The sequence below is a fragment of the Triturus cristatus genome, chromosome 4_1, assembly GCF_964204655.1.
Source record: "Triturus cristatus chromosome 4_1, aTriCri1.1, whole genome shotgun sequence".
Taxonomy (NCBI): Eukaryota; Metazoa; Chordata; class Amphibia; order Caudata; family Salamandridae; genus Triturus; species Triturus cristatus.
In genome coordinates, this window is record NC_140585.1 from 39,327,731 (window position 1) to 39,340,059 (window position 12,329).

The 12,329-nt window shown below is 47.1% G+C and overlaps 1 protein-coding gene across 2 annotated transcripts in view; it reads right to left on the reverse strand.

Moving 5' to 3' along the window:
- SSRP1 (structure specific recognition protein 1) overlaps positions 1-12,329 on the reverse strand; it is a 168,038-nt gene that overhangs the window by 139,841 nt on the left and 15,868 nt on the right. For both annotated transcript variants that reach the window (XM_085651439.1, XM_085651440.1), the window contains exon 2: positions 2,502-2,662. In XM_085651439.1, the coding sequence (XP_085507565.1) occupies positions 2,502-2,555 (54 nt within the window). In that variant the 5' untranslated portion in view covers positions 2,556-2,662. The remainder of the gene's footprint in view (positions 1-2,501; positions 2,663-12,329) is intronic.

Sequence of the window (12,329 nt, forward strand, 5' to 3'; positions counted from 1 at the left end):
ATATTTTTACTCCCTTTGTGGTTCTAAAAATAAAACAAGCATATATTTTATATATATAAACCATTGGCCTAGAGTTCAGTTATTGAGTGTGTGAAACCATTTGCTGGCTGAGTGTGTACAATAAATGCTTTACACTGTCCTCTGGTACTGCCTTACTGCTCGACCAAGCTACCACTTTTGAGAGTAAGGTCATACCTAACTTTGACCTCTATCAGCCTCTGGGGGACTGTGGACTCTGTACACCCTGTACCTATTAGGGAACAGTATATACAGAGCCACTTTCTCACAATCAGCTCAAATCGGACTATGACTTGCTGGAAACAGACCGTTTCACACACACGCAATTGACACACTGGGTGCTAGGCACGGACACCTGGCCTAAAGCAGGTGAACCAATTACCCTGTTAGAGAAGTGGCCGCTTAAGAAAGATGACAAGAAGTTCATCCCAGAAATCTATCTTCACCTAACAAAAGTGCCGCTAAAATGCAGTGCCCCTGGGCAGAAACGGAGGGAGGAAGAACTAGGCTGATCACTCTTCGATAAGGAGTGGGCAGACATTTTCTATAGAGAGCAGCACACAATACATGGCACACGGAAACGGCCTCCAAGATTACTTCCTATTGGTACTACACCCCCAACGGATACAGAAATGGAATGCCCAATGCGATGTCCAATGCTGGCAAGGGTGTGGCAATTATGATACACTGATCCACCTGCTCTGGCATTGCCAGAAACTGACTAGATTCTGGGATCAGATCCTCGATGACATTGATAGAACTTTGAATACTACAATCCCCAGATTCCCTGCATATACTCTTCTAGGCCTCCCCAATGCACTCACGTTCCTGCTCCGCTCCATCAAGGGAAGGCAGATGGCCTTGGCACTTAATGCCGCAAGTTGTCTGTGCCCCAACTAGTCAGCAATAGCCCAAGTCCCTGACCATCAGCAGTGGCTTCATCAGCTCTGGTCACTACTGGGCATGGAGCGGCTGTTGATGGCGACCTGTGCGGATAATTTGGCATATACTAAAATCTGGGCCCCCTTCACCACTATCCTTTCATCAGAGTTCCGGGAGCTGACATGCTCGAACTACCTACAGAGTCTGTGGTTGATTCCAGATTCCCAGGCAGACGACAGGGCCCCAACTAGGACTTTAGACTGGTTTAGGATTCATGGCATTTCCCCCGATTGTATCAATTCTTAGCAGTTGCCTCATTCGGAAGGGAGGAGGGTGAGGCTTTAGCTTTCCCTTAATCTGGGGAAGGTTTCTCTTTGTGTTTTTACTTGTTTCGGTTTGAAATCTTTAACGTGGCTGCTTCAGCAGTTATGCGTTTACAATGACTCTTCACGAGTTGTAACCTAAGACGGAGCGTGGCTCTATTCACTAATTAGCCTGATCATTGTTACTAAGTGCTTTGCACCCCCTCCTGAGACGCGGCCGGCCCATAATGGGTTGTAGGCGACATTCTGTGCAACCATTAGCCCAAATGTATGGACCATTATAATGTTACTTGTGCCTATTACACTTTACCAGACTTCGCGGCCGACCCAATAGGGTTGTAGGTGGCATGCTGTCTAATTGCCTTCTTAACTGCTCGGCCAATAAAAAAAGAGATTTGATTCTAAAAAGCACAAACTGGCCGAAGCGGTCACAACTCGCATGGGGCAAATTGTCCACACTGCAGTCACCTGTCAGGATCATTCCTAAATGCGAGCAGACATGGATGAGAGTTTATCCTATGTCAGCATTACAATTAGTAGGCTGGCAGGACTTGGGAGAAGTCACTTCTCACGATCACCAGAACAAACTGATTAGGTGTGAAAGTGTCAGTGATATACCAGATCTGCTTCTGAAAGACTGGTAGGACTAGTTCAGATTCAGTCACGTCACTGACAGATTAGTAGAGCTGGGCAGGGATATGTCAGCATTACCTCTGAAAGGTCAGCAATGCGGGGGCAGAATCAGTTCTACATCAGTTTGCATTAGAAAAAGCAACTGAGCTGGGGCACTGCATGTCACATTCCAAGCACCCTCATCTCTGATTGGCTCAGCAGTACTGTATCACATGATAAGATGCAAGTTAACAGACACAACCGGCATATTTATAGAGCACACTTGACAAACAAAATACGTTACCCACACAATGGCATTGAATGTAAGGGAGCAAACGAGTGGTAGGGTTGGTAGAAAAGGTGCACAAAGGGCTGTGAAGACCATACCAGGTCAGGGTCTTTGTAATATGGAGGGCAACAATCAGCCCCTTCCCCCCCCCCAAAGGCATGAAGAGATGTCTAGGAGGAGCTAAGTTTTTGTCAAGGAGGGTAATATTGAACAATTTGATTTAAAAAAAAAAAGTGCTTTTCTGAGGAACCTCAAACTTCTTTATTTCTGGAGGTGTGAGTATGGGTGATAAACTGCATAACAAATCAGTTAAACCACAACCCGTAGTATTCATACCAATGTATTCCACCTTCTTGGTATAAACTCAATCCCCTTACCATGGAACCCTTGACCTCCTGATAGACTTCGTTGAATTCCAGTGTGTCCGCCATGGTTTCAGTAGATTGTTCTGTGAAGCCACACCCCGGTTACGATGCAGCCAAATGAGTAACACTCAAAGTTGGGCAGCCACAAGCACCACGCTGGAGGGTTTTCGGCTCTGCAAATACAAATAAATTGTTGAGTGGGAGCATGCTCATCCTGCTCAAGTAATGCTTTCAACCCATCTTACCTGGAGACGTCACCAACAACGATCCTCCCTCACTCAACACTCCCCCGCTGCATGCACCTCCAATGGGTGGAAAATCCTTTGATGGACCCATACAGTTTTACTGAAGAGTAGTAGTGTACCTGGGCATTATACCCTAACCAAAGTACAGGAATATTTCACAAGTTATATTTCAGAACTAAATTGTACTATTAAATGTAGGCTTTTAGACCAAAATTGATTTTCTGGGATTCCGTGCCAAACACACTGTAGACAGCAGTTCCGCAACACCAGAGATGATATCCTCCGATGTTCCATACAAAGATCGAACACTACGGTTATGCTCTGCGACAGGCAACTCCCCAATTCACATCCACCAACACTTTTGGACAAGGAGAGGACACGGATGACAATCTCAGTGAACAGGTACGCTGGACTGGAAGAGAACGCAGCCTTTAGTAGCTTGGAGGGGAGCTACCAAAGGCAAGAGGGAGCTCCTGCAACCTGGACACAAGTGGATCACCCATGTGAAGGCTGCTGGAGCCCACTCCCATGCTATCTTACCCCTCCTTCAACTCTAATCTGCACCAAGATGGCATATACAAGAGAGACTCAGTCATCACACTGTAACAATGCATTACAATTTATCTACACTCCAGATCTTTATTAAAAAAAAAATGCAACACTGGCCCACCTCACAATTAAGCGCACAACTAAAGCTGGCAAAGGCTAGAGGACAAGATGTTAAATTATAAACAGTGGCAGACTAACCCCATTCTCTTTATATAACAGCAGTTCGCTGTCTCAGGGTAACCTTCAGAGATGGGAGGTTCTACTAGATGAGAAAGGAAAAGTGACAAGCCGCAGCAGGACGGCCAAACCTGTACAGACGTACCCACCCCTCCAACTCCACAGCTACACCAAATCTCAAGGTGTAGCCCATAGGTGGTGTAGTGTGTTATGGAACTTGGATGTACATATGACCCATGCAGCATGGATAGGTTGGATGACATAAGAACATGTCACAGGTGAAAGTGCTTTGAGGATCTCTGTCCCTTTTGTCAAAGCACACTCATGTTTCCTTGTAGGGTGAAGAGCTACTCCTAGTGACTACTACCTAAACACCGCTAAGCATTGAGATAGGGTGGGGTTTTACAAGCGATCACATTGATGAGGACCCATTCATAGCAATGGTTGAAGGTGAAAGTTATACTCTTGGCTTTTAGTTAGGCGGTACGATGTTGTACATAAAGGCTATACAACTGGGCACGATGCAATAGTTTTTTCGAATTCAACATCGGGAGATGCATTTATTATCTTCTGAGCACGTCCCGCTCACACACCATTTTTGTTGGAGGTGTATTTCTACGGTATACAAGTAGAAACCCTACCTTCTCCGTCTGTCATATATGCCTGCATGGCACTGCCCCACAACACCGCTAGTGGTATAAGTGAGAGGAGTTAGTTTGGCAAAGGCGTTAAAGAGCGAAATACTTCTGTACAAGTTTAAGAGTTATATCGGACAGGGTGTGCTACCTTCTTTGCTCAACAATCCATTAACCACCCACACTACTCACAAGTCCAACCAGCTTCAACAGGGATTTCTTAGCCTTGTTCACTATATAATCTACCTCAAACTCCAGCAACATTTAACACCGAAAATGTTCCCGAGGGACTCCACTGTGAAAGCATTCATATAACAGCATCACACTCACTTTCACTCAGGAAGGTGAGCAACAGCTGCCCAGCTTGATTTTCGTACTCAGAGTTCAGGAAAATTTGCAGGAGGTGGGGGTTTAACCAAGAAGTGATTTGCCTATTTACCCTCCTTCAATTTTTCAGAAGAAATAATAAAGGCCCAGCACCACAATGGCCGTCGGGACCTAACAGCACAGATCAGCCAGCCTCTGGAGGGAAAAGGCATCAAAGCCAGAAACGATGGGTAAAGCCAATGTGATGCTGTGAAGGAGTAGGGAAAAGGGGCATAAGCCCAGAAACAGAAGTACCCGACAGATAGGCACAAGTTCACGTAGTGAGAAACTGGCAAAGGTTAATCCTGAACGAGTCTGTCCGGTCAGAGCTGGCTTCCACAGCAATTTAGGATTAATACCACCAGTGCTTGACTGACATCAGGCAACATGTTCCCTCGAGGACCTTCTGTTGATTTCAGCTCACAAGAGAAACACTAAAACGTTCACCAAATCCCTTCAGAATGGCATGCCTGACAACCAGTTTCCAAAAGAAGCTTTTGTCACATCCGCCCTGCTACTGGAGAAAGACAATTTTGAAGTGACGCGGATCTCTTCATGCAAGCAGATGCAGCATTTTCCAGGTTCCTACAAATGCATTGAAATCCTTGTATTGTACTATTATGCTCTGAACCAGATATACCTACCAATTTCCTGGTATGCCCTGCAGCTTGTAGTTGAGCTGTCACAAAACAGACTATGTGAGTTTAAGGTATGGATAAGATATAACAAGGGACTATTAAATCTCTTTCAAAGACGTAAAAAAAAGTCTTCGGTAAAGACTCGTGAAAAATAATAGTTTAAAGACTGAAGCCAGTTCTTTAGGTAGTGCGGACATCTCCCCAAACCGTGGCACAAGCTCTGGGACAAACAACTGACTTTGGCAGGTCCCGTGTGAGAAATAAACAAGCATTTCTCGCACTTTGATACATGGTTTTAAAGGACACAACTGAACATAATGTTTCCCTACATAAATAGGAGGTAAAAAGGACTCCCATCAACTCATACAGAATGTGTGGTGTTCTAACGACAAATCAAAAGGTGAAGAAAAAGAATTCATTGATCATCCTTCGCAAGTCTGATCTAGAAGGGGATACTTAAACCAGGCATTAATGAGGATTAGTGGCTGAGAGGTCTCCTGAAGGATATTAATATGAAGGTGTCTTTGGAAACAATGGTTCTCAATCTAACAGGTAGAATGATAGCTGAATAACTGAGTAACTGCACTGGTTTACACAGAGGGGTTCAGAGCGACATCAAATGGATACAGAGAGTGAATATCCAGTTGACTATGACTTGCTCTGTTAGCACATAGGTTAACAATAGCTCATTTATTCAGTTACACATTATTATTTTAGGTTATGTACGCTCCTAAAATTTCATTAGCAGCTATACATCACCTCTGCAGGGGGTTAATCGTGAGAGTACTGACAGGAGCCATACACCACATGGCCGCGCCCGCATCCCCTTCCTCACCCGATATTATAGTCCTGCCTCCCACACTGCCATCTGTTCAATTCCGGTCTATACCAAATATTTATAAAGGGAACCTGGCCTCCTGACACGTGCCTTCTTCCCAATCCCTGCCGCAGATATGCTTTCTGCTCACCGTGGAGGAAAGAGTTGTGGCCCCACTGACAGGCTCCCTGAGAGCCAAGTCTGCACCATGGCAGAGAACCATGGCCAGCAGACAATGCAGTGAGGCATGGTGCGGCCCTTGTTATTCTAACTCCAGAGAGAGACGGAAACGGCCTAATGAGATTGCCGGCCACCATTTCATTCAGGACTCTGAAAACCGGGGTAAAGCTTTGGAACAACCTGTAAGCCAGTATGTCCATTTGTGATGCAACACCACACTGCGGCATTGAATACCCAGAATTAGAATACAGCAGTCACACTACTGGCTCTCAAGGACAGCCTGTGAGAAGTTGGCCTGGTATATGATGTTCACTAGTTAAAGTGACCACCTTGTACCATGCCAAGCAACCCTTATGGTGTGGTTGTAAGTCAACCTTTTCGGACCAGCTGCCCTAGTGGTAGCGTAGGCTAAGCAGTCTTTCAGGCTAAACTCGTTTAGGCATGTAAAGCAAGCTGTTTTACCATATGTAAACCCCTTTTATACCAATGAAAGGACACCACACAGATATATATTCAAAATATATATGTATTTATTACTCAAAGTATCCCCTAGACTCTTTATGAGCACAGAAGCACAAATCGTTAAACAAGAAAGTATCACAATATACAGAAGTTGCACTTTATATGGATAGGCCCTGGTGGCCGCTCAAACCATATACTAAAATAGTGGTATAAGTAGCACGAACAGGAAAGGGAAAAGGCCGAGGGCATCTGGAATCGCTGGGCCTACAAGGAGCTAACTTCAGTTAGTGACCAGGAGGTCCACGGGTCGCGTGTGCAGTGAGGAAAGTTACACGCGGGCTCCCATAGGTTTTCAACGGGTGCGTAAAAGTTCAAAAGTTACTGCTAGAAGGGTCTTCTGGTTGAACTACGAAATCAAGACTTCAAACCTAGACATTAGAGATGTTACTCTACACTTGTGCACCGGAGTGCCAGCTTTACCTCACCCACAGGAAGCGGGTGCATAGGGCTTGAAGTGCGTCGGGTTTCGTCTATATGTTCAATGGAGCCTGACGACAAAGATGCTGCAGGCAGTCGGTCCAGAAGAGATGCGGTGGATCCAAGGATGGATCGGAGTTGTAGAAGACCTGTAAGCAGAGGGGACAGTGTTCACAGTCACTAGCCAGTGACCGGCGTGGCACCAGGTAGGTACCAGGCGATGTCGGGTGCAAACAGGTGAAGAGGTGTAGCTTGTCTCTGCAGCCACGTGGTCCCTGAAGGTCGACGACGTCCAGGAGTCTGTTCACGAGCTGTCCCACGCAGGCTCTCGCTGTCGGCGGTGTTGGGCTTCTCAGGACCCAAAGCACAACTCGGAGGTAGCCTCTGTTGTCGCGCTTGCAGCTTGTCGAGTGTCTTCCAAGATGGCTGGCTCCACGTGTCTCGGTGCCTCCACGGGTTCCTTCTTTGCAGGGACTGTGGATTGGGCTGTGAGAGGTCTGGAGGTCCAGTTCTTGTCGGTCTCTGGGCTCGGGCGGGAGGCGGCGGCAAAGCAGACGTCGATTCGCTGGTTGGTGCTTGCGTTAGCAAGATGGTCACTCCCTGACCATAGGGGAGAATTCCTTCAGTCTTCTGTGCAGCAGAGCGTCAAAGTTCCCGTCTTCTTCTTGTGGTTAAGTTGATTCCAGGATGTCTGAAGTCTTAGGACACAGCTCCTACCTTTAAGCGGATTCTAGGGGCCGGACTACCTGCTAGGTCCCTCCCTAAGGGTGGGACCAGGAAGGGGGGTGGTTACACCCCCAATCCTTTGTCCAGCTCGCCCCAGGTCTGGGGCTGGTGTGCCCCAGGACCGGTTTGAACTGGCATATGCACCGAGGCTCCTTGTGAGCCTCAGGCATGTCTGATTCCTTTCAAGCCCTACCTGACCAATACACAAAATCCTGTCTGGGGTGGTGCTCGCACCTCCCCTGGCAGGAAACCCTTTGTCCACGTCTCCCAAGCTGGAAGGACTCCCAGCAGCAGGAGGGCAGACTTGTGTCTGTGGTGGCAGCTGAGGCTATGTCTGATTTTACCCGGGTTTCAGGTTCTGTACATGTTGTGTCCCTCTAGAAGGGTGGAATGCTAACCCCGTCGCTAGAATTGGCGAGGGGTTAGTATTCCAATTCGTATGACACCTTACTCAACATGTTTTGATAAAGCCAAACCAAAGATAGCATTTAACCACGAGGTTCATAATGCACTTAAGAGTATATGGTATGGCGATATCTGGAAACGGTAGAAGGAAGTAGTTCCGACCACTGCAGACAGGCACAGCTCATGCCAGAGCACCATCTCACATGAAACCAAGCACTCTGCCTTCAGGATTGTTAAGGCCTGCCATAGCAGTGACTTATAGGTTAACATGTGTCCCATTTAAGGTTAGGTATAGGTACACTACACCTAAGTAAGAGGTGGATACACCAACTTACCCCAGCTGAGTGATCAGCCAGTTGTGTCAAATTGCTAGGCCAGGCCAGGGGTGGCATAATACATGCTTCAGCCCCTGGCAGGCCTTAGATACACCAATGCCCTGGGTACCTAGTGTACACTGGTACAGGGGCTCACAGGGTGATCCAATTCCAATTGGTTATGCACCTGATGCATAGTGTCAATTTAGTAGAGAGAACAGCAGGCTGGGGGTCTGATTAGCAGGCCCACAGCCTCAATATGTCAAAAACCAGCGAAGCAAAAATTTGGAGTGACCATAGGATAGCAGACCCTACTCTCCTACACAGCCATAAAGAGCCAAATTATAGACAACTACACAACTCAGTAGATTTTTACAACAAAGGCCAGGATGTCACTCACAACATTAGTTTTTCGGTTATCCACGTACAATTATAGGCTACCTGTGGTTTGTGTTTGGTGTGTGTAGCCAGAGATTTTACAAATTCAGAAATGCACCATTCTGGTTTGATAGGAACTGAAGGTATGTGACAGAGGTAAAACACAATGGTGTTTAGTTGTGGTTGACCATGTTCCTTGAAATGCATCTAGCTGCGGATAATATGAAGAGTCGGTGTGAAGGAAAGAAAGAAATGAGAAAATGACACAGAAATCATCCACATAGGTGATATGTTAAATCAAAAAGGAAACTGTAGAAAGGGAAAGCAAGAGGCAGCCTGGAGGCCTGATCTATGGAGATTAGAGCGACAGGCACTCAGACAGATTAAACATTTCACTGTTGCGCAAGTGATATCCAAGAAAGAAAGAGTTGCAAGCACAGTGGTAGTGGAAGGTACTGAAGGCTGCAGACAGGTCCAGGAGGACAAGGAGATAATAATGTTGGTCAAGCTGGACTGACTGAAGGCGGCCACCTCCTGGTTAAAGGCTTTTCAAACTGAGCTGTATTTTGGGACATTCACGACAATTCTGCGCCTTCAGATGCACACTAGCTCCCAGCCAAGACAAATGCAGCCTAGCAAATAGACTGCCAGGAGTGAGGTGAAATACAAATAAACAGAGCAGGTCCGCGAGTCAGGCATCATCGCAATAGGCTCCCCAACCGTTCTAAATCCTAGTGGTTATGGGTTCTTGTTTCTTTAAACAGTCTTCTGATGTGGGGCACTGTCTTCCTAAAAGTACGTTTGGCTGGACTGTTCCCATTGGCAGACGGTCAAGAGTGATTTGCATATGGCTGGGTCAAAACTGAAGTGGCATGGTGTGCAAAATAATGACGGACTGGGATGCGGCCCGAGTGACCAGTGGCTGAGATTATTTCAAGCATCTATCCATCAGTTGTGTACTTAAGTGCAGACAAAATCATGCAACTTTAGAGCCACACTTGCCCACAACCAAAACAACTCCACTCTGCCCTAAGTCAGACTGCAAGGAGTGGGGTGAAGGGATGCACAAGTAGACAGAACTAGTTCACCCGCCAGACGTCACTGCTGCAGGTTACCTCACAGTCCTACTGATTACGTGTTCTTGTTTCTTGGTCATCACAGGAAGCGGGTCAGACAGTTCTAAAGCACGCCCTCACCGCAAAGGTGTCAATTGGCCTTTGAGTCTGATCCAGAAGGTCAGGCCCACGTCTGTCCCATACAGTGCAGTCTGTCCTTCGTTCTCACAGGGTTCAGCAGCTGGGGTGGCTCCGTAATCCTAGCATTGAGGGTCACATCAACACAGTCAAGAACCTACAAGTATCTGGTCAAAGCCTGCCTTGAGGGAGGTGCAGAGTGTTTCATCGGACATCCAGGTGGAAATGATTTATCTAAAAGGTGGCAGTGTGTATTCAATAGAAACAAGCATTTGCAATGCAATAGGCCTCGCAGTTACGACAGTTTACCCCTTCAGTGCCAGGCCCTTTCCGCCTCCTGTGCCGGGCGTTGCACTAGTGGGTGGGGTTCATGACGAGATAGTCTCGTCATGGGCACAGCGCAACCGTGCTCCATGACGAGAGTATCTCGTCATGGGCACTGAAGAGGTTAAGCTACTGGCATTGTAAATAATGCCTTTTATTGATGTTTTAAAAAAATTAAAATTAAAGGCAGTTATTTTCAATGTCAATAGCTCAAACTCGCGTCAATGCGAGACCTATTGCATTGCAAATGCTTTTTAGGTCTTGCCTGACCCAGCGCATGCGCTGGTCTGGCGAGCCTTATTGAGAGGGCTCCAAAAAGTGCTACCAGGCCAGCATAGAGCTACAGTGCATGTGCGCGGGCACCGCGTTTTACCGCAATTACTTTCACTTTCGCGGCCGCAAGGCCGCTTTGATGTTGATCCCGATCGCAATCACGATCACTTTCACTTTCTCAGCCGCAAGGCCGCTTGGCATAGCCAACAGGTCTCGCTCTTGGGACCTTATAAGTATTTAGTTACGCAACTGTTGCATGGCTAAACACTTACAAGGTCCCAAAGGCGAGACCCATTGGCTATGCCAATGCTTGTTGAAAATTGCAGGGGGGGGGGGTGTGAGGGAGTGTAAAACTCAAGGTTCGTTGATGCAGGGGGCGTCAGAAACAGCTCAAGGAGCACCAGGTGTTCACAGAAGGCTCTTTGGCTGTTGCTGGTCGTGCTATACCTGCCTGTTCTTTTTACAGGAGACGCAATAAAAGAGAAGGAAAAGCATGAAAGCGCCCAAATTCGATGTCCAGGCCAGCGTAATGAACCTTTTGTTTGATCTGGTGTCCGGACGTTATCATAAGCCACCGTTATTACCACGTTTTTGCGACCAGGGGCTGCCAGAAATATCTTAAACTGAGCCAGTGCAAATCCTACTTTACATGTCAACTTATTTATTATATTTGACCTGGCAGCCACTCGTTCTCTAGATAGAGCTTGGCAAAGACAAAGAATAGTAAGACCGAACCGCTCAAGATGTAATAACAAAACCAGATAAAAGCAAATGGTTAAAGCGGCGAAATGCAATCCCCAGGCCTCTGAGCTCAAGCGCTCTTCCCTCTGGCTTGCCAGATAAAAACAAATGGTTAAAGCAGCGGAATGCAATCCTGGGCCTCTGATGCGGACCAGTATTAAAGTGCACCTTCCCTGCGATGATTTAAAGCATTCTTTTCCATTAAGCCTCTTAGCAGCGGCAGGGAGATACAGAAACAAGCGAAAGCACTTTGTGCTGAAACGCCGCGACCTGTCCGTACGCGTGCACATTTTAATGAACATCCCACGGGATCTTACCTGCTCCCTCGCACGGAAATACTGGTCTCCCCCAGATTCTCTGCACAGCACTCGGCGGACGCAAGGGGTATCAAGGGGACTACGCGGCTGGGAAGCAGCTCCATGTCTCCAGCTCCAATCTCTACTTCAGCCGCGACACTATCCGGAACAAGCTGAAAGAGACGCCGTGATCGTGCGAGCGTGCATATTGGCTGTCCAGATGCAAGCTGAAAGACACGCCGTGCGCGTGCCCATGTGCTGTCCGGGCCCAAGCTGATGCAGACGCCATGAGCGTGCACATCAGCTGTCCGGGCACGCTCATGTTTGGTCTCCCTTCACTAACCAAACCGACAACAATAGTCTCGCCAAGCGAAAGCAGCGTATACGCTGCGTTCGCTAGGCGAGACCTAAAAAATAATCGGCACACTATAATGAGAGGGAGGTAAAGGGGGACATCTATGAAATTCAGAAGGTTGACAAATCCAATAAACTTGGAACTATCCTTGCAAAATTACCGCAATGTTTGAAGGACAATCATTCCAGTTAATAGACCAATTGGATTCCACCATGCAGCACAGAGGAGCAAAGAAAAAAGACTGACTCCTGCAACTAGTTTACTGCTGCCAGCCCACCAACAGGCTGGT